This window comes from Neophocaena asiaeorientalis, unplaced genomic scaffold (assembly GCF_003031525.2).
Source record: "Neophocaena asiaeorientalis asiaeorientalis breed wild unplaced genomic scaffold, Neophocaena_asiaeorientalis_V1.1 scaffold547, whole genome shotgun sequence".
NCBI classification, from domain to species: domain Eukaryota; kingdom Metazoa; phylum Chordata; class Mammalia; order Artiodactyla; family Phocoenidae; genus Neophocaena; species Neophocaena asiaeorientalis.
In genome coordinates this window covers 4,170,948-4,194,508 of record NW_020185330.1, presented here as the reverse complement: position 1 = coordinate 4,194,508, position 23,561 = coordinate 4,170,948, and the positions used below count along the sequence as shown (strand labels likewise).

The 23,561-nt window shown below is 34.0% G+C and overlaps 1 protein-coding gene across 5 annotated transcripts in view; it reads right to left on the bottom strand.

The window, feature by feature from the left end:
* Positions 1–23,561, bottom strand: part of KTN1 (kinectin 1) — a 119,352-nt gene that overhangs the window by 14,488 nt on the left and 81,303 nt on the right. For 3 of the 5 annotated variants that reach the window (XM_024734783.1, XM_024734785.1, XM_024734784.1), the window contains 19 exons: positions 22,808–22,842; positions 22,299–22,389; positions 21,559–21,627; positions 20,902–20,939; positions 20,133–20,223; positions 19,915–19,983; positions 18,782–18,819; positions 17,905–17,995; positions 17,760–17,828; positions 17,252–17,289; positions 15,819–15,909; positions 13,664–13,732; positions 12,548–12,585; positions 10,590–10,680; positions 8,277–8,363; positions 4,971–5,060; positions 1,410–1,490; positions 542–631; positions 330–422 (listed from right to left, as the gene is read on the bottom strand). In XM_024734783.1, coding sequence (XP_024590551.1) covers positions 330–422; positions 542–631; positions 1,410–1,490; positions 4,971–5,060; positions 8,277–8,363; positions 10,590–10,680; positions 12,548–12,585; positions 13,664–13,732; positions 15,819–15,909; positions 17,252–17,289; positions 17,760–17,828; positions 17,905–17,995; positions 18,782–18,819; positions 19,915–19,983; positions 20,133–20,223; positions 20,902–20,939; positions 21,559–21,627; positions 22,299–22,389; positions 22,808–22,842 — 1,359 coding nt within the window. The remainder of the gene's footprint in view (positions 1–329; positions 423–541; positions 632–1,409; positions 1,491–4,970; positions 5,061–8,276; positions 8,364–10,589; positions 10,681–12,547; positions 12,586–13,663; positions 13,733–15,818; positions 15,910–17,251; positions 17,290–17,759; positions 17,829–17,904; positions 17,996–18,781; positions 18,820–19,914; positions 19,984–20,132; positions 20,224–20,901; positions 20,940–21,558; positions 21,628–22,298; positions 22,390–22,807; positions 22,843–23,561) is intronic. The other 2 variants (XM_024734786.1, XM_024734787.1) reach the window with 1 other exon arrangement.

The following is a 23,561-nucleotide window of genomic DNA, read 5'->3' as shown; positions in this document are numbered from 1 at the left end:
TATGTTATCACATTGTGGTTCTTTAACTTCCAAAGCACTCGGCACTCTGTATCATTACTCTTTAGTCGTACCCTAAACCAGTGAGTCTCAAGCGTCTGTGGGCATCAGAATCACTTGGGGGGGCTCTTTAAAACACAGACTGCTAACCCCACAGCTTCACACTCAGTAAGCCTTGGGGGGGCCCAAACAATGTGCCCACGTGATGCTGACGCTGCTCGTCCAGGGCCCACACTGTGAGAACCACTACTCTAAGCTTTTTTTTTTTTTTTTTTAAATCGTTCACACATCCCTTTTATTTTTTTTCCCCTAAGCTCTTTGTTTTTAAATACCTGTTTAATAGTCTTTTGTGATTCATCGACCTTAACTTTCCATTTATTCTCTTCTTGCTCCACACTTCTCTGTAGTTTCTGTAAAATTCCTTCCTATAAACAAAAGTATAGTTGTTCTGAAAAATTCATGTTCTAATACCAAGATAAACTATTTAAGCAACTAAGTAATGTTAATAATTATTTTAAAATGTAGGTTAAAAATCATTTCCTACTGTTTCTGCAAGGACGGATTTGTATTTTTCACACTCTAGCTGTAACAATGTGTGCATTTCATCAGCTTCTTTCAACTTGTGCTCTAAAACCTGCAAACAATAAAATAAAGAAAAATTCTCTAGTTTTACCAGAAAGTTTTGTGCTTCAAATCTGTTTCAGTACTTAATGGTATATTATATAAACGGTTTCTGTTTTATTATTAATTACTACATTTCAACCTTCTTAAGTAACAATGAAGTTTAATTACCTTTTTTATGGTCATTTGATTTTCCTAATAAAACTCTTAGAGTCTGTTTAATACAAAATGTGTCACACAATTTTGTAATAAATAGGCTTGTCACTCTTTAGTGAGACAGTAAATCAAAGCAGATCCACATGTGAAGTAAGATCACAATGCCATGGGAAAGAAATTTTATTCATGTCACTTGAGAGACAAAAAAAGTTAATCTCCCAAATTTCAGTAGTCAAGGATAAAAATACATCTAGGCTCTGAATACTCTTAAGTAATGTATTTGGGGATACATTAGCAAACCAGTCAGTTTCTACCTATCAACTGATCTTTACTTTCTAAACCCAAGCTAAAAAGAGAGCAACAGACAGTTAAATATTCAGTTTTAGAAATGACTAAGATAACAGAGTTAAACGAGAAACATCAGCTTTGTACACACATCAAACACAGGGAAGACTTAATACCATTTCCACCAAAATGTACACAAAAATGAAACCACCTTCTTATACTTTCTGAAAAGATCACTATTCTACTCATAATATAGCCTTTATCTTTCCCAAGCTTATAAAGACAAATTCTGATTTACTTCTTTTTTCTATGTTTCTTTAAAATATAAATACTTCACTTCATGAACTAACCTTAACCTCTTCTGAACCTGAAGTTCCAGCCACACATTCTTTTGCCCTCTTTTCAAATCCATGCAACCATTCACTATAACTCTGTGGAGAAGAAAAGTCAAAACAACCAATTTCAAAAAATACCTAAATGAAATAAGTAAAGTATTTTAAATAACCAAATTAGAAGATTATAAAAGAAATCTATATAGACAAATACCATCCTTCTGGAAATTTCAAAGAAGAATAGAATTGTTACATAAGTTGTACGTGACCCAGCCTTGAAAATAAACACTAAAAATATGCCTATGTACTACCACAAAATCAAATTCAAATTTATTTACCCTGTCCTAGGATATGTGCAACTGAATTCTGGACATACAGGTAGAAGATCTGGGCTCAAACCAGCCTCTACCACTTACTAGTGCTAGGACTAATAGATTCAATATTTAAGACAGAGAAAGCCTAGAATGAATAATTTTTCAAACTTTTTTTCAGGTAAACCAGTTCTCAAAAATTGAACTCATAATCTAAAAGTTCAATTGAGATACTGTAGTCAAAAGATTTCAGATTCTGTGAAGGTGCTCCAGGGATTGTGAAAATACTTCAAAATAAATATGTATTATGAAGCATTTTTTAAATCATAATGAGAGATAAGAATACACAAACATTTGTGTGTTTAAAACCAACAAAAACTCTATTTGTACTGAAAGGTCAGCTGATGCAAACACAAGGCATTATTATAATTTTAGTCATTATTCCAAATTTCAGAATAAATTATTCTAGATTTTTGATGATTCTTGTCTGAATTTTAAACTCTGATAGAGAGTATTTGTTAGATACTTTAAAGCAAATTTCCTCTTATTCCTCTTTTAAGTCTTTGGTTTGGTTTAATTCAAGACAAAAAGAACACACATGAAATTTCTATTAATTGCTCTAATTAAAAGTTTTACTTATGTGGCTGAATCAGGATTCTCTATACTCTATCAAATAAAAAACAGAAAACTGGATGCTGAGATCACCCTGTAGTACAATACCCCATAGTACATATTAGTCAAAAAAGCCTCTCCATTTAAAAACAAAATTACATTCTCACATCATAAATCTGAATGATGACAAAATGATACTATTAAAATCCTACTTAGCTTCAAATACTGGGATTCAATATAAATTAAATTCAGATTTAGATGCTTAAAGTATGTAAGCCTCTCTTCAATCCAGGTCATATAGTTTAGATCACTCCTCTGCTGATTTTCTTAGCAAAAAAGCAATAGAAAACAGTTTAAAAAAATTACTTCATGTATAAAAGCCCTTTTATATCTACTGACTATATTAACAATATTAAATTTAATTATTATCTTAAGGTAAATAGTTTATTATCCATCATATCTCTAAAAATTTAAAATGCTAGACCCTAGGTAGCACACAAAAAGCTTAATATATTTCTTAAATACAGACTACATGCAGAAGTATTCAACTTTTAACAAGTGGATGAACAAAAGCCAAATATCATCATTCATGTCTTATGGTGATTTATAAATATTTATAGTGTCAAAAAGGTCTGGTGGTTGAAGGTGGGTAATATTGTTGTTAAGAATGAATTTGTTACATTAAAAAGAACTTTTAATTCTGGTGATCTTATACAATCTTTAAAGAAGAGAAACACAAATTATTAACTCTTTTGGCTCATAAAATACTGCCAAATAAATCCTGCAATTCTATTTCCACTAATAAAATATAAAGTAGGAATAAAGAAATAAAAACGGCTTATGGCCACAAAGGAAAAAATAAGAAGTATATGAAGAGCAACCCTTTCTCCTAGGTTCAATGTAAGAACAGTACTAGAACTGACAATTTATTCATATTGCCCAGCACAGGTTATTTCATCAGCTCAACCCGTATCTACTAAGCTGATCAAACCTGAATATATCCTCAACAGTTACAACAGAAACAAAAGAATTTTTGCTTCTTGTGCAGGTTAGACGCAGACGATATGTAGATAAAACCGAAGAGAGCAAGCAGCTAACTCAGACTGCACAGAGAACAGGCCATGACGTTTACTTACATCACACCTGGCACCTACAGCCCTCTCCTTGAGAAATACCCTGATTCCAAGTCTGGGGCAGGAAGTGTACACAATAAATCAGGAACAACTTGTCACACCACAAAGCAAAGAAGCTACCAAAGTTTAGCAGTGCTGTGTCAAAAGGATTTGGTAGCCAGCCTAAATAAGCTTCAACGGGCCAAAGAAGCAAAAGCAGACATGATGGACCTCCTAATGGAAGTACACAACACTGGCCATGAAGTAGTCTTGCCTCTACCCATCTTAACCCTGAAGTGTTGAGCCTGAATCTGATCAGGCCTCCACTGACTACCAATTTATAGGATACACAAAGGACAGAGGAACATACTGACATTACTGGGATGCAGTCAGCTAAATCCAGACTGGGAAACTGCATATGAAACCACTACATTAAAAAAAAAAAAAAAAAGGGTGGGCGAGGGGGTGTGCTGACAAATAAAAGGGAACCCGTGGAATAAAGATGATCCAAAAGACGTCTTAAATCAATCACAGGTTGACCTTATTTGAGTCCTGACTAAAACAAACTACAATAAGTAGTTATTATTTCATTAAAATACATTATATGACAACTGAAAAAATCCAAATATTGACTAGATGTATGACATAAAGAATTTTTTTAAAATAATAGTATTTTTTTAAAGGAATCCTTATATTTTAGAAACATTTACAAATGAAATGCTCTGATGTTTGACTTCCTTCAAAATAACGGAGGAAGTACAGGGCTAGAAGTAAAACAAGACCGTGCATCAAGGCATGCGATATACTGGTAATGGCTGAAGTGAGATACTGGTTTACCTGGCTCATTACACTCCTCTCTCTGCTTCTGACTATACATACATACAACTTCCCACTAAAAGAGAAAAGGACCTGTGCCACCATTTTAGTGCCCTCAAGTATTCACTGTATTTCTCTGAACGGAGGGAACTTTTCTCTCCCATTTAAAACACATACAACCTCAAATAAAGCAAGTTGTTCTACATCATCTTTAAGACTTTTGCTTGAAGCAAGTTGTTCTATATCACCTTTAAGACTTTTGCTTGAAGAAGTTAACAGATGACCAAAATCTTAAGTTATGAAATAAAAATAGCCTGGTTCTTAGTATTAAATACATTTAAAAATAAAGTGTTCCTAAAACTAAGAAGGAATCACTTAAAATTAAGTTCTATTTTGAATAAAGCCATTAAGAACATTACTGATTTATTAACCACTATTGACTTAGGAAGAAATATTTCTTTCCCAAATATGATGTTTATGATCCTGTAAATAATATGTCTCATATGCAAATTTTATAGATTACAACAAAGTATCAACTGAAAAAACATAAATGTCTTTGAACCAAGTTATTGATTTTAACTACTCAAAACACCCTAGGTTAAAAATGAGAAAGACTGAGGGATCAGTGCACCCTAAAACCAAGTGCAGAGTGCAAATGCTGCTTATTCACAACTTCCTTGAATAATGATAAAGACGTCATATTTTTAAACATAATAAATTAATCTTACCAAATTAGAAGGTACAGACACCTTTGGAAATAATTTTCTGAGAACTTCTTTAGCTTCTAACTCAACAGCTTCCACATGCTGTTGTCTTTCCTAAAGCAGAAGAAGAACCAAATCAAACTTACAAGATTACAGAATTAAAAAAAAAAAAGCTACAGTCTTTTAAGCTCTAAGGGAAGAAAAAGACTTAATATTTTAAAAATTCTTCTTATTACTGACAAATGTTCAAATTTCCCATTCTGAAATATCAAAATGCTTACATAAGAAAAAATCTGCAAAATCACCCTAAGTAACAATGTCTTATATTAATCAAACTAAGGCAATATCTGACAACATGGACATTTTCCTTGCCATCAAGTGATAGCCCTCCAGGAACAATTCAAAAAACAAACAAAAACACAAAAAATAATTCCTACAGTTAAAACAAACTGCATGCAAAAAATATGCATCTGGGTGACGTAACTGAGGCTTATTAGGCTGGTAAATCTCTTTCCAAAAAAATGCATCACTGATGGACCATGGAATTAAAATGGCAACTTTGATACTTCCAGTTTCAAGGTCAGGTGAAGCTATTTATGCTAAACAAAGGGGCGGGGGAAAAGGAACCACCAAAATTTGACAGGTGTACATATGGGAAAAAGAGTAAAGAGAAAGAGGAAAAACTGATGGTGCACTACTTCACCAATGCCGTCAAGAAGACTAACTCTGGCATGTGTGTATGGACTCTGTCAGCTGTTAAATTTAAAGATAAGTATCACAAATGCATGTCTAGATTTGGTGATCTTAAATCCAAGTCTAATGGGTATCAATTATTAACTCAAAAGCATTGTTTGTCAAAATTAGGGTAATGACTTGATCACACGAAAAAATAAAAATCGAATATTCAAACTATCTCTACAAGATTAAAAAACAAAAAAAGACATATATAAAAATGCACATCTAAACCAAGCCAAGAAAATCATCTCAAAACACTGGTGAAGTTCAACAGGTGACAAGAAGGCAAGCAAGCTAGCAAGATCTCAACCCTATCTTCCCCCACCATTTAAATCAATCTTTCAAATCTATTATGGATTTAAGATGCACACGCTTCAATTTAAGAAAATCTAATAACATGAAAATCTAAAGTTACACAATAAGAAGCTAGAGATTAATCATATTCTGTACACACAAAAAGCTGTTACTTTATTCGGATTAATGGCAGGATTTTAAAAATGGATGTTTTAATGGAGTATTTTCAATAACTCAGTAAAGTCCACTATTTTTCAGGGATACATCCACCTAACTGCATAAAATAAGGTACACTCATTTAAGGAAAATGATTAACTGCTAATTCAGAAACAATGAAGAGCTCATTTTTATCATCTGACCATAGAAGTGGCAGAGCAATCTCTATAAGATCAGGAAAAGAGACACTGTGGAACAGAAACTTTTTTGAAAATTCCCCAAGGGAAAAAGAATCTAACTAAAGGAAATAGGTGTCTAACTTGTAACTAAGAAGCACAAGGATGTACTAGCAATTTTAGGTAAAACGTTTTCATTTGACATAGTAGTTTGGTTGTGGATAGCAATTTCTATTCCACTTTAATATTGAAAACTGCATTATTATAATTTCCTTACTATCTTTACCTAAGTGTAACATGTGTGAAGTACCTTTCATGTGAACCTGTCATTAATAGTAGGTCCTCAAGAACATTTACTCCTTACAGCACAACCTGTAGTCAGGGGTCAATCAACATCATTTTATACCTATGCTATCTGAGGACTGTCTAAATTCCATTAAAATAGAGAAGGAGTATAAAGTCTATGCTCTGTAGATCATCAGCCATGCGAGAAGCCATCATGCACTTGGTGATTAGTTCTGAAATATATATAAATTCACCACCAAACACATGATGAAACAAATTCTAGCTTTCTTTTGGCATCATAATATGCAAGAATGCCTATGACAGGTGGCACATAACTTCTTGTAGGAATGGCATATTAAGAGTTTAGCACTTTCTAGATAACCAGCCTCATTAACAAAATAAGGCTAAAAGGTAGCTCTTAACAGTGAAAAACAAAGTTACAGAAACAATCAGAAACTATACAGAACCCCCACTGCTGACAGGGCTGACTGCAACCACTGACAATAAAACAATAACGTCCTACCTGGCCTAGATTTTTCTACTCTCTGGCCTAGATTTCTCTGGTTCCAATATCTGCCAGATATCTCAAATTAAGGTTTTAGTGAAAATTAGGGCCCGAAGAATAAGTATATAAGTAAATACAAATCCATTTACACTAAAGGAAATACAACTACAAACATGATTGATAAAAAAATTTATTAAAATTCTATTCTGCTTAAAAAAAAGTCCTTCAAATGTCACTAAGACTTACATTTAAAATTCAGCATATTACCTTAGCACACAAAATACTTACAGAATGCTGAATTGAATAACATAATGAACTTTAATTAACCCATATATGAAATTCAATAATTCTGTTCCACATTTATTCTTGGTAGGAATTTTCAAAGTGCTTGACTGAACTGGCACATTTATTTCTCTCAATCTTTAAAAACAACTTCTCGATTACAACTCATTAGAAATCTTTAAATCCATGGAACAACTTGAACTCACGGAGAATACCTTTTTTTAAGACAGAGGGGGATATATGTTTCAGAAGCACTTTACATACTCTGGTCAAGAGGATTATCCCTTACATTAATATTCCATACTAAACATAAAATGTGCATCATTACTGCCCAGATACTTCAAAACCTAAAGTTTAATTTTAATTCCATCTCTTCTAAGGAAGCATCCCCAATAACACACCCAGAATTGATCCCGTCCTTGTACTTCTGAAGGCTTTTATCATTTTCCACCTTGTCTGAGTCATCTTGGTGTGCCTCAAAGAACCTAGGAGAGTCCACTGTGCATCACAGGTGCATTCTAGGTAGTCAAATGTGTTTGTTAATTCAGTTAGTTTTTTTTGGCTCAGGGTTTTCACCAAGTTGTCTTAATCAACCCAAGAGGTACACTCTGTCTAAGAAGAGCTTATATGGGTAGCATAGGCTTCCTGAGACTCATCAGCTTAAAGCAGTAATCACCAAAGCTCAAACAATCAAGTAATCACAACAAAACAGCATGCCCAAAATTAAAGCTTCAAGGAGTAGATGAAAAAAAGCAGAGATGACAGTGGTGATAAATGTGGATGATAAGGAGATTTTATATTCAAATTGCAGTAAAATTAAATGCTTTAGTCTGATTTTAAGACAAGCTGCAGATTTTCTCTGTTCAGTGGATTGTTTCTAGTAGTTAGCATTACAACCTTGGAAGTCTTGTTCACTTTGTCCTGCAGCATTTTTTCAGTTGATGCCAATGCTTCCATTGCTTCCCAGTTTTTCTCCCGAAGGTCCTAATCATTTTTAGAAAGAATGATTTCAGTTTATCCATTATTGAAAGATTTTTGCTTTTTGCTTCATCAGTATTTTGCACTGCATTTAACTGCTGCTTACTGCAAAATTATTTCAATGGGAAAATATGTATATTAGCAAAAAAATAAAAAGCAATGTTTAGAAGTTTGAATGAGAAAATAAAGATGCCCACTTCCCATGTTTTAGTATACACACCAAATATGCCAGCTTTAAAGTAATTACTATGCACATATAACAAGGAAGAAAAAGCATTCAAAAGTAAACACAGAAACCAAGATTACAAATATAATTTCAGGTACATTGAATATTAGAGGATTAAGGACAGAACAAATACACAAGTATTACAAAAAGCTTTATGTGTGATTTTTAAACAGGACCCAGTATCACTCATGGGACTTTCCACTGCAGCATAACATTTTTTTCTCTAAATATGTTTTATTGATTTAACACATTTCAAGTCTACCTAGGAATGACATAGGAATTCACTGTATTTCTCTATCTTTCTTGGCATGGTCAAATGTGCATACCAAAAAGCAACCTGACAGGAACTGTATGAGCTACTTGATCAAGGCAAACGAGGAGGCTAGAAAGAGAAACAGAGGCCTTTGGAAACTGAGTTCTGAAAGATCTATTTCAACAGCATTTCATTAGCAAATACTAATAAGGACAATCTGCTATATTTCAGCCTTTCTTCAGATTTAGAAATCTAAACAGATTAAAAACAAAAACTAAAAAGCCAATAATCACCATCTATTGAATGCTTACTTATGTGCCCAACACTGTACTTGGCACGTCACAAAAATTTTCATTAATCCTCATAACAACCCTAAGAGGTATTTATTCCCATTTTATAGATGGCAAAACCACAGCTCAGATAGGTTAATAAATGTGACCAAGTGTACACAGCAAATGAGGGGGCAGAACTAGAATGGACTGACGTTGCAGTCTGCTGGCCTCCAGTGTCCTGGCTCTTTTCACACACTTCAGTGCCTCCAGCACTGCTGCTGCTGAGGCATTAGACTGGCATTACCATACCTTCCTTATCTCAGAATCCCGATAATAAAACACAGTTAAGATGGTAACAGTAATACTGGCAAATTGAGCTTAGGTTTTCTGGCCAAGCAATGCTATTAGTAATGTTACACAAACACACAAAGGGCAATTCACATACCTAATTTTGACAAACTCAGAGGAGCAGGAACATGTCAACTTGTTAAATTAACAAATTAACGCAAACTTTGAAAAATTAGCTTTCATTAGAAAATACCCGCTTAGATTTCAATAACATTTCTGACCTTAAGTCTTAACAATGATACTTTTGTGTGCAAAAATTCCTCGTCTAACAAGAACACTTGCATTCTACTTAAAGGTGTCATCCTCTGGTCAGAGAGAATTTAAGAAACTCATCTAAATTTACTACTTGTCAATATTTCACTATCCCTTCCATTCTAACCTAAATGTATTCAGGTTTTGAGCCCTCTAATATGCTTAATTACCAAAATTTGAAACACCTCTCAATTTAAAAAGGGAGGTGGCAGAAGACTTTGAAAGACATTTAATTATTGAAAATACTAGGTTTGAATACTGGCATTATTTTCAGTTTACAAAAAGGCTAGCCCAATCAAAATAAGAACAAAAACCTTTAATTTTAAGATACTGAACTGAAAGAATAATTTTTCCAGATAAAAGTTTAACAGATGGGCTTCCCTGGTGGCGCAGTGGTTGAGAGTCCGCCTGCCGATGCAGGGGATACGGGTTCATGCCCCGGTCCGGGAAGATCCCACATGCCACGGAGCGGCTGGGCCCGTGAGCCATGGCCGCTGAGCCTGCGCGTCCAGAGCCTGTGCTCTGCAACGGGAGAGGCCACAACAGTGAGAGCCCCGCGTACCGCAAAAAAAAAAAAAAAAAGTTTAACAGAAAGTCAAGTATAGTTTAAAAAAAAATCTGTAGCTGTAATAATTGTAATGTCAACATTTAAAATGATATTCAGACATGTACAAAATGGACTTTTCATTTATTCATTAAAAAATCCACTCTCTAATAAAGTGGTTTCCCCAATAATCCTCTCATAAAACCTACACACAAAACAGTACTTTCCTACAAAGATTAAGAAATCTAAAGTAAAAGTTGATTAAAAAATTCTTAACCATGATATTTCAGTGAAATAATAAGAATAAAAAGCTTTATTCTGATAAAAATTTGCTTACATTGTTTTTCTTCCTCTGGTGTTCAACAGCATCCTTCAAAGAAGCTAACTCATTCTGGAGACCAGTTATTTCTTTCTCTCTTTCTGAAATTCTAAACCAGAACATGAATATATATAACAATATTTTAGGTAAACAGTGAACATATTATTTGTTACTACAATAAAAACAGCAAGTAGATGATACTTTGAAAAATGCATTAACCTAACAGGCAAACTCCTTAAGCTTAACCAGTTACCACAGAAAGCCTATCCATGAATTCCTGTTTTCAGAAATAACCTTTCAAATAAATTTTTACAATATGATATACTGACATTTATGCTAAAGAAAAATCATCCCCTAAGAAACAGTTCATGAATACATGAACAGCTGTAGTTGTAGTCACTTCTATTTTTATCTAGGGCAGTGAAGTAGCTATTTTCAGAGGAGTAAAAACTGATGTAGACACATTCCCTTAAATATTTTTTTTCCCCAGAAGGTAATGAAATCAATTATGACTTTAAGTGGCTAAGCCACAATAAAAGCATAATATTAACGTGAGGTAGGTGTTCTCTTTTCATTTTCAAAACAGTCTTGGGGGCTTCCCTGGTGGCGCAGTGGTTGAGAGTCTGCCTGCCGATGCAGGGGACACGGGTTCGTGCCCTGGTCCGGGAGGATCCCACATGCCGCGGAGCGGCTGGGCCCGTGAGCCATGGCTGCTGAGCCTCCACGTCCGGAGCCTGTGCTCCACAACGGGAGAGGCCACAACAGTGAGAGGCCCACGTACCATAAAAAAAAGACAAAAAAAGAACAGTCTTAGGATTCATGTTTTTCTGGTTCTATCAAATAAGTTAGTTACTTCTCAGAAATACAGAAAGAAATGGCAAAGAGTCACAATTTGATTCTGTAATAGCTGAGAGGAGGCTTGGGTAGAAAATTAAAGTACAAATCGCTCTTCCCTAAGAATAAGGCTCGATATAAGGGGTTGGCAAACTAGGGTTCAGGGCATGACCCACAGTCTGATTTTGTATGGTCCTTGAGCCAAGAGCTGATTTTATGTTTTTAAAGAACTGTAGGGAAAAAAGGAAAAAAAGAATATGAAACTACGTGGCCCACATATGCTCTATACAGTCAAACTCAAGACTCAATTTAATAGTAAATAATTCTAAACTAGTAAACTACCAACTGTGTAAACAAGTCAAGATGGAAGAACACACAGATATATCACTGAATATACTTCACGTGGTTGACATTTAACATGTTGAAACATACCAACTTACCTGAAATGACCTTAAAAGCAGCCTCTTAGAGAAAAATACTGACCCACAACAAAAATGTTTCAGTTAAAAAAAAAAAACTCCTTAAAAGAGAGTAACCATAAAGATTACAAGATTTGCTTTTTTAACGCAGAAGCTAAACCAAAATGTGCACCATTCAATTCCACAAAGATATCAGGAGGATAATTGAGATAATTTAAGGTAAATCAGTAAAGCCTTCAAAATATAGTTAAATGTGATTAGGTATTTTCTGAATGCCTGAAAAACCAGTTATCACCCTCAACAAAATGTTCAAAAAGGGCCTCCCTGGTGGCGCAGTGGTTGAGAGTCCGCCTGCCGATGCAGGGGACACGGGTTCATGCCCCGGTCCAGGAGGATCCCACATGCCGCAGAGCAGCTGGGCCCGTGAGCCATGGCTGCTGAGCCTGCGCTCCGCAACGGGAGAGGCCCGCGTAACACAAAAGAAAAAAAAAAAAGAAAAAAGAAAAAAAAATGTTCAAAGAAATCCAAGTACCATAAAAGGTACATTTAGCTCAGACAAAGGCACAGCTAAATGTGTGTAATGACCTACAGTCCAAGAAATCCAAATAGAACTGTAAAAATTAGGGGAGCATTTGCAGTTACATCAAATTGCTTATCTGAGAACTGTTTAGTAAAGAAAAACAGTTGCCACGTCCCAAATTGTGAATAAGAATTATTACTTACACTTTTAATAGTTCTTCATGAGGGGGAAAAGAAGATGCCTATTAAAACAGTTAAATGTTATTTTCAAACACAGCTTTCTAGAGGACTTCAAAAAAATTAAATCTGTTCTCAGACATAAACTGAGACAACACCAAAGGTAAAAATATCATATATTCTATATGCCATCAAAAAGTAATTTTAATAAAAACATGTACACATTTATACAATGTACTGAGTGCTAAATCAAATCTTCATTGTCACTATATTCTTAAACTCTTCATTTAACAAACATTTATAAATTTCCTATCATGTGCAAAGCACTGAGTTAATACCTTAAATTTTCATAATGCGTAATTCATATTTGACTACACTAAGCTTCCAAAAGTCAAAAAAATACCATTAATGAAGGAAAAGTATGGAAAAGTTAGTTAACTTGCATGTAACAAAAATTTAATTTTATATAATACGTAAAGGTACATAGCCCTTCACATATGGTATTTATTCCTGATGACTACAATCTCCCAAACGAAACTACTATAAGCTTCTTGTCGACAAGGACTCTAATTCTTTTGTCCTTCAAAATACTTTCGAGTTTATCCATATACATTCATAATATAAATTAATTTAAAGAATATTTTGGTTAACATTATTTTTTTTAAAAATCACACATTTTATTTTTACCAAGCAGAATTATACTCTGAAAAAGTATTTTAAATGGTGGTAAATTATTACTTATAATATTACACATTTCTTAGTTTCTCTCCAATTATAGATGTTTTTGTTTGCGGAAAGGGGAAGTAGGGTATACACATGTTTTTAAGCTGACCTCTACATGATTTTATCTGACTTGCTAAGAAAGGCATTCTAAAGGATCTGAAAACATACACACACAGATACATAACAGAGCTGGAATACAGATAGTAATGTTATTTGTGTATACTTTATAAATTATAGATTATCTTATCTTGGCTATAGCACAGCAAACTGCTTTGTTTTTTAGGAAATTTGATAAACACTTATAAATAAAACAACACATACTTTATTCTCAATGAAAAGGCAAAATGGTAATACTTACGGTCATGAGTCATAAAGTTTTTTACCACATAAATAAAAGGCAAGGCATCTAACAGTACCTACCTGTTGGTAGTTCTGCTGCTTAAGCTCCTCAATTTGGGATTTAAACAGTTTGTTTTCATCTTGTACTTCCTATTTAAACAAAAATTAAACATGAACACACGGACAGAGCTTTTATTTTCCACATAAGCTTTAAAACGTATCATACAAACCAGGCAAATTCTATAACAGTTACAATTTTTAAAGGGTGTAATAAGCCCTATATTAAAATACATTATAATTGAGAGTCCGCCTGCCGATGCAGGGGACACTGGTTCGTGCCCGGTCTGGGAGGATCCCACATGCCGTGGAGCGGCTGGGCCTGTGGGCCATGGCCGCTGAGCCTGCGTGACCAGAGCTTGTGCTCTGCGACGGGAGAGGCCACAGCAGAGAGGGGTCCGCATACCGCAAAAAAAAAAAAAAAAATTATAAAATTAGAATAATTCAATTATTCAGTTCTAGCCTGGGAGTGGGTATGTCTCAATGGAAGAAAACAGGATCCAGAAACAGACCCAAACACATGACAGAATTTACTACAGGGTGACACCTCAGATCAGTAGGGCAAGTCCTACTGGTATTTTGGGCCGTATTTTTTTTTATTATGGGGGCCGCCCACATACTGTAAGATGTTCAGCAGCATCCACAGCCTCCATTTACTGGATGCAGTAGCACCCCTCCGCCAGCTGTGATAACCAAAAATGTCTCCAAATATTGCTGAATGTTCCAGGCAGGGGACAGAGCCACTGCAGTCAAGTAATAATCGATTATTTAATAATGTGGCTAGTCTTTTATTTTTTTTAAGGTTGAAATGCTATTCTTATAACTTACTCCAATAAATTACATGTGAATAAAACATCTAAGCAAAAAAAAAATAAATTATAAACATAATATTAGAAGAAAACACGTGAAAACATTTTTATGATCATAGAGTCAGAGGTAACTTTCATTTCAAACTCAGCAAACTACTTAACATTTCAGTACATAAAAATTTCCAAAGCGGGGGGGCGGGGGCAGGAATTAAGTCAAAAGAAAAACTAAAATAAATCACCTCATATGACAAGAAGGCTAACTTCCCTTACTATGTTAAAAGGATCTTATAAATTAGCAAGAAAAAATCAACCCAGAGGGGAAAATGTAGGAAAAATTACAGGCCAATTCATATACAAATGATGAGTGCTTAACTTCTCTATCAAATGCAAATTCCAATAATCTGACCATCTTTCAAGCATAATATCAAATGTTTTCATCTTCATCAGTGTGGAAGAGGATGAAAAGTAAATGGCTCTCTGTTGGAAAGCGTAATTTAGTTGTTGCAGTTTGGTTGTTTAATTTAGTGCAATTTAGTTTAGTTGTAATTTAGTCTGTTGGAGAGTATAAATTAGTAAAAACACTTTGGAGGACAATTTAGCATTATATGACAAAATTTAAAATGAACCTACTTGGGAAGGAAAGGGAATGTGACAGAACCAACCCTTGGAGCATGAAATGTGAGCACAAGTATCTGAGACAGTGCAGACATCTAAAATTTCCTATTACTTCAAAACAATGTTTTGTAAGGACTTTCAATACTAACTACATGAAGATGAAGAGATACTATTTTCTATTTTAACTATCACTTTCAAGAAGGAAAAAACCCCTCTGCATAAAACCCAAAATCTCACTTGTAGGAATTATAAATACAGATATAGTATAGTAGCATAAGTACTGAAAATGTGTGTGTAAGGATATTCACCATAGAACTGTTGTAACAGGAAACACAACTCTAAATAATATAAGTATCCATAAACCAGGACTGGTTGTATAAATGATAATACAATCATACAAAAGAATACCATGAAGCCATTCAACATTAAAGATAAAAATGTGCTTATGTGGAAGGACCTCAAAAACATTATTAATTGGGTGGGGGGAGCAAAATACAAAATTGTGTATGATTAAATACAATATGTTTAAAAACTATTAAGTACACACACACACACACACACACATTTTATGCATGGGCGCTTGCTCAAAAGATATATAAATAATTGATAGTAGTTACCTCTGAGGAATGAGACCCAGTATCTGGGTAGGAGGGAATGTCATTTTGCATTCAATTTTCTTTTGCAGTAGTTAAAATTGTTTTCAAACATGCAAAGACAGTAACTCACATGATAATTTTAAGTATAAACATATTTACCTGTAACAGCTTTGTTTTTCTAGAAAGATCACTCTCCCTTTCTTTTAGCACAGTTTCTAATCTCTTCATTTCATTTTCCTTTTCTTTCAACCTAGAATTTTTACAAAGACGTTATGTTTAGTTAGGTGAATCGGTGGAGCACAGGAGAATTTTAGGACGGTAAAACTTTTTTTTATAATACTGTAATGATGGATACATGTCATCATACATTGGTCAAAAACCCCTAGAATGTAAAAAAGCGTGAACACTAATGGATACTATGGACTTTAGTTAATAGCAATATATTGATTTGCTTCATCAGTTGTAACAAATTACCACACAAATGCAAGATGTAAATAAGAAAAATGGGGAAGGAGGGTATATAGAAATTCTCTGTACTGCTCTCTCAATTTTTTCTGTAAACCTAAAAATGCCCCCCCAAATATTACATTAATTTTCTTTAATGTGAGGTAGAAATAAATCTAAAATCATACTTTAATGATCTATATACCTACTACAAATAGGCCTCAAACGTTGTCTCTAAGCTTTCTATTAGCAAATGATAGAAAAGCACCTTGACAGTTATATAATGCCCATAAGATAAACAGCTAGTTGTACATATGAGCAATCTTAGTGCCAATAAAGACATCTCCTTTTTCTCCATAAAGATAATGACCTAATAAATATCTTCAATATCTTACTTTTTTAAAGATACAGTTTCAAAGGGCCACTTCTTAAACATCAATAAAGACTGATGAGATTACATCAAAGGAAAAATCTCTTAAAAGTAATTGATAGAAGGCCAAAACAATGAAGTACAGATACCTTTCTTACCACTGTAGACTGATTTAGTTTAAGAAAACAGACTTCATAGGATAAAAATTGTCTAGGATAACATCTATTAAGACTGATCCCTCCTATGCTCATCAGATTCAGTATTTTTACTAATCGGCACAGCATTAACTGATACAACAACAGATACTATTTTCCCCCAAAGGCAAGTTACTTTTATAGAAAGATTCAATATTCATTGTCAAGATTATGGCTAAGATTATCTTCTGGTTAATTCAGAGATGTTATTCTTTCAAATACTAAAAATGATTTTGATTTGAAATAAATTTAACCTCTCTTTATAATAATTACATACTTCATTTAGAAAGAGAGAGAGAGAGAGAAAACTTAAATAAAACCAACCAGTCTATATTAGCAGAAAGAGCATCTCAGAAAATGCATTTGAAGGATTTGGAAAAGATAAAGTCTCCAGGTATCAGAAAGCATTTGAAAGGCCTCTGTTTTATTATACCAAACAGAGATTTAACTTATTTGCCCCTGGACTATAATTCCTACTTAACAAGAAAGTTAATAACTTAGGAGAAACTCATCATAATATTCAAGGACAGTCTAGAAAATATTGAGAAGTTCCTCTTTAAAATGCTGGCTAAAAGTATACTTACACAATCTCAAGTTCTTCAAATCGTGAGGCAGAACATGCCTAAGAAACAGATTCACATTTTTAATTATAACATGAAAAAGATCAGGTTCTACAATATATGATCTATAGAATCACTCACCAGTAAAATAAAAACACAATTATATGTGGTAAATTTAAGATTGGGCCATTCATAAAACAAAGAATGGATTTTCTTTATTTAACTTAGTTGTTAATATCCATTTGTTAAAGGATTACAGATTAATACACCAATTAAACACAGGCTTAAAAATGAGAATAAGAGTCCATCTGAAAAAGTAAGGAGAGGAAATTCTTTCAGACTTAGGTTGACAAATGAGGCAGTAGTAGACTTGAAAGGGATAAGTTATTTTATCAACAACAAAACAATGATACTATAGTAATTTTTATGGCAAAAAACTCAGAGAACATATTAACTTCTTTGCTTCCTAGTACAGTAAAATAAAGATTCCTCATGTTTTATAAAATATGCTGGTAATCTGTTTATACTATACCTCTCGCAAGTTATGTTGTGCTACCTCCTGAACGTGAGCTTTCAAAGATTCATTTTCTTCTTGAAGATCCTGAAAAAGAATAAGTCTATATAAAAGTGATATTCAAGTATAAAAAAGGTGTTTACTATTGTTTTTAACTTCTCACCTGTAACCATTTCCCTTTATTGGCTAGGTCTTTCTCCTTCTCTTCTAAAACAATCTTCATGGTATTCATCTGTTCCTCCTTTCCTTTTAATCTAACAATAAGTTAAGAACTATCAGTGAAAATGTTACATGACTAAACAAAGTAAAAATACTGGAGACTGGAAAAGCGTATTTTAGGTTGTACTCATAACCCGAACTGATTAAATAAACTAAAAAATAAATATTTCAAGTATAAAGGCATATAAGATTTTGGAGATATCTAATTAAGCAGTAGCTCTACTCCCACCCCTTAACACCCTGTTTAAGTTAATACCAGCAAATTTAGCTTATCACAACTAGTTTGGGTATGAAATATATAACCAGTTTCACAGTGGCTATTAAAATGGGCAAAGAGCAACATGTCAGTTGAAGGTCACATTCAGATTATAAAGCAGAAAAATAAGACTTCCACTCTATCCCCATTCCCATCAAAAAACCTATAGGTTCAATCCTAATGAAAAATTTAAGACTTTGAGGCCTTTGTGAGATATAATTTGATGGGGTTTTTCGTTTGTTTGTTTGTTTGTTTTGCGGTATGCGGGACTCTCACTGTTGTGGCCTCTCCCGTTGCGGACCAACAGGCTCCGGACCCGCAGGCTCAGTGGCCATGGCTCACGGGCCCAGCCGCTCCACAGCATGTGGGATCTTCCCGGACCTGGGCACGAACCCGTGTCCCCTGCATCGGCAGGCGGACTCTCAACCAATGCGCCACCAGGGAAGCCCGATGTTCTTTAAAATATTACTTGAAATCAAATAAAAAGGAGCTACAATTTTCATTATAATTATGTTTAACTTGTGGAAGAGAGATATTAAAGGGAAATGAGGCAAATGGTACTTACAAGTTCTGAAGTTCTTGAACTTGAGAAGTGATAGATAACTAAAATATAAAGAAAGAAGCAGAAAAAAAGCAATTCATAATCCTTTCAGTTTACCTTAATAGGCTCTATGGTAAACCTTAAAATGTGCACACTTCAAATTACAAAGACCTAGCCAAAACAGAGATGACTTGATTTCACCTTCTCTTGGCTCCAATGACAGTAAGAGTAATAAATTAAAAATGAGGGGGGTAGAAGAGACTAGGAATATGGTTATGAATAAGTCTAAACAATGTGATACTTTTTTGAATTGTGAAAATTAGAATATTAACTGTCCACATACCTCCCTATCTTGTCAAAGCGCTTTTCCTTCCCACTCTTCAAGCCCAACTACTCAACAGTACTCTATATTGTCCTTTAATCTCCTCTTCTTACCATACACAGTTCAATAGTACCTTTCATTCCCCACTGCCTTCTCACAGTCCCTTCAGATCTTGGCTTAGATGTCAGTTCCTCAGAAGGAGACCTTCCTGAACTCTCAGTCTATATTAGGAATTTAATCTTTTCCTCATACCTTATTTCATTCAACACATTATCTCCAACCACTAACATAGTACTTTGATAAGTAGGAGGAACTGAATAAATATTGAATGCATCTGTTGGTTGGATGAATGAATGAATCATCTCTTCCATGCAATCTCACCACTTTTTTCAATCAAACCTTATCAGATTATATTCACCAAAACCACCCATCTATTTCCAGTAACCACATCTACCTCTGAAATCCCCCAATGAAATCTGTACTTTATTCTATAGGCAAAGGTTGAGCAATACGTATTCTATAACAAAATGTTTTGGAACATGCAGTCAAAAAAAAAAAGGTTTACCAAAGTGTTTTTTTTTTTAAGTTGGCAAACTAAAATGAAACATTAATATAGAAAACTTTCCAGAAAAAAAACTTTAAACAGTTAAAAGATATGTTGATTAAAATATTAAAACATTTTCTCAAATCAGGCAAAAATAATAAAAAGCACATAACCCAATATACTTACAGCACACTACTAAAAGTTTTCTTCTGAGTAACAGAAAAAAACCAAATAGTTCATTAATACGCATACACTAATGAATCTGTCATGCTATGGCTCTGGGATTTTTACCTGTTGAGCCTTTTCAAGCTGGATATTTCCTATTTCTTCTTTTAGAGCCTCTATTTCCTGTTTCAAATCCTTGACAATGACAAAACAGACAAGATTGGACAATGGAAACACAGAAATTGACATAAAATGCAATGTACAGACAAACACATGAAATTAAATGGTATTCACTAAAGTTGATAAACAAAAAAGCAAAACATAAGTTTTCTCTCTCTCAATACCTGAATAGTTTTCTCCTTATTAGCAACTTTGAGAAGTTCAGCTTCCAGAAGCTCTTCCACAGACTTGATCTTTCCATCTTTTTCATGGATCCTTAGATAAAGAAATGCATTATTAAACTTCAGGAGAAATCATCAAGATCTACCAACTAAGATATAAAAATAGTACCAAATCATTAATAGGCTCACCAAATCAACTCTTCCCATTTTAAGTAAAAGAGCAACCATATTTTGCAGACAGAAGGGGAAAAAAATACTTAAAGCTCTTCCTAAATGAGAATTAAGCAGTAACTACCAGATGGCTGAAGTCTATGCACGCAAGGAGAAGCTGGTGACATGTTTCCAAAGTGCACAGGGAATATAAGATTTGCACCCCAAAGAATACTAAGGAGAACTGAGTTCCTCTCAACAGTATAGGTTTCTAGGGCTCTGAAAGCTATGGCAAGACTTACATACAATTATGGTATTAAACTTTATAGACACTTCAAGAAAACAACACATACAAGGAACTGATCTCTATCCAATATAACCTGTTCATTAACAGTTCCTAGTGCAGAAACAGAAAATTAACAATTTGATGCCACAAGTTAATAAATGGAGTCAATCATGGAAACTGATTTTTTAACAACTGCACTGGGAAAGCACAGCTAAGTCTCCTTATTCCAGCAATGAAAACTCCTAGCCATCTTAATTGCACAATAAAACAAGATTTATGAGCACTAATAAAACTGGACCAAAAGAAAAAGACCAGTTTAATAATGTCATTACTTACACTTTCTTAAGTTCTTCAACTAGAGATGCAAAGGAAACCTAGAAATAGGAAGGTATCCTACTTGGTAATTTGCTCAAAATATAAATGGGTCATAAATAGAAAAGTATGTTGTTCTTTAAATTTTCCACTACACCAAAACCCCGGAAAAGTAAACCTGGGAAGTAATTCTTTCTAGATTTTTTTAAATGTCATAATTATGAAAATGAAAAGCACTTTGAAAGTAAGCAGCTTTAAAGCTACTTATGGTAAGTGTAGGTCAAAAGAAAAACCAATAGATAAATATTAAAATTATTGACTCAATGATTCTAACCAGATAAGGAGAAAAAAGGAAATTTCCTAACTTCAGGTAACCTCTTTTACTATTATTTAGAGTCTTACTTTATATATGTATACTCAAAACCTTTTATCACTATAGTAACAAGCAATGACATCCTACCTAGAATACTCTATCCAGTGCCTGGCATAAAGTAAGCATTTAATAAATTGCAGCTTCTATTACTGATAATCAAGTCACCAATCATTCACAGATTAAAACTATAATTGACAAATTCCATGTTGGAGAAGGGAGGAACAAAAAAAAGGCTTGCTGCTATATTTGATAACACGTTTGCCCAACGTTTAAAAGAGAATGGTTGCAGGATCTACTAAATATATTACCTGATCATTTTGCTTGGCCCTTAAGTCTTGAACTTCTTTTGTCAGAGATGAATTTTCTGTTCTTATTGCCTTTTTCAAAGACACATAAGCACAACATACTTTTATTTTCTGAAAAAACAGCTAGCTTCTCATTTTTCTCTAGCTGCTTCTTTTCCTCTCTGAAGGCCCAGAAATCTCAGTTGCTCTGTATGTCTACAATTCTGCAAATGGACTTTAATTCAATTATCCTCACAAGTATTTCTACTTATGTTTCCACAACCTGAAAACCACACAGACCACTTGTCAAGTCACTTCTCTCCCTAAAATCAAATACACCTTTTACCTTATTTCTTCCAGCAATCCTATCCAAATTAAGTTAGTTAAGGCTAATGATAATCATAAAATAAAACTGCATTCTCTCCATTCTATGGCCTCCAATACTATTTCATGAACTTATTAAGTCCACTAGTTATTCTTGTAACTAGTTGTTGTTTGGTTATAATTCGGGCATGGGTGGAGGTGGGGGAGCATATATTACAAACCATAACAATAATATCTACTTCATTAAGGCAGTGAATGCTATAGGTAACTACACGTTTTTGTATTTATAATAAAATCTTAAATTTAATGAAAAAGGACATCATATAAATTCATAAAATGTGGGTAACTAAAAGGTATGGGAAAAATATTACACATTACAGTAAAACCACTTCATGTTCACTGAATAATCATAAGGAAAACAAATATACAAAATTCTTTACATTCAGTTCTTCCTCTTTAGTGGCCACCTGAATAAGTCCAGTTTCAAGTAATTCTTCTACAGTCTTCAACTTCTCATCTTTTTCTTGAATGCTGAAATTATAAATTTAAAACACATGTATGAACTATTTTTCAAAGAAAACAATATGATTTCTAAATAAATATTTTATATGGATCAACTCCTATGCCCATTTTTCCTTCTAAACTTTCTATTCTAGAAAGGTTTCTAAGGATCTTTGGTCATGGTCCAAGGGTAGTCCCTCTTTACCAAAAACTAAACTGTATTCAAGTAATGCATGCTTACATGCTAGCCTAAACAAGTAAATCATGGCCACACATGACACCCACAAACTTAATGTAATTCCAAATCAATCAATAGTACATCACTCTCTTCCATTATGAAGTACAAAGAGAATTTTAAGAATTTAGATTAATATAGTTAATAATTCTGCTATCTCACACTTGGTAGAAATGAGTCATTAAAATATTTTTTAAAAATTTAATCTCTTACCATCTTTCCATTTGTTCCAAAACATCTTTATTAGGCTAAAATAAAATCACCAAAAAAGAAAAAAAAATTAATTTTATCAAGTCTGCATGAGGTAAAACTACTTCAGAAACAGAATTCTATTAGTATTAATTAGATCCAAAATTTAGGAAGATGATCCATGTTTGAAGACTGCTAATAGTTAAAGAATTACTGAATTCAGAAAACACAAGACAGGGACGTCCCTGATGGTGCAGTGGTTAAGAATCTGCCTGCCAATGCAGGGGACACGGGTTGAGCCCTGGTCCGTGAAGACCCCATATGCCGTGGAGCAACTCTGGCCGTGTGCCACAACTACTGAGCCCACGTGCCTAGAGCCCGTGCTCTGCAACAAGACAAGCCACCGCAATAAGAAGCCCACACACCGCAACAAAGAGTAGCCCCCGCTCGCCACAACTAGAGAAAGCCTGTGTGCAGCAATGAAGACCCAACGCAGGCAAAAATTTAAAAAAATAAAATAAATAAATTTATAAAAAAAGAAAAGAAAACACAGGACAGAAAAGACGAGGCTACACAAAAGACACAGAAAAAGATGAAGTATAAAATGGGCTGGCAAAAATGAACTCGTCCCTTTTAAGTTTTTAATTACTATAAAAGAAATATTAAGGATAAGAAGAGAATTTGCCCCTCCTTTACATTAATTCTTCAAATCTAAAATTCCAAGGCTCTAAGGCCTTGCAGGCCAAGAAGGAGGCTTTGTTCCTTTTTTTTTTTTTTT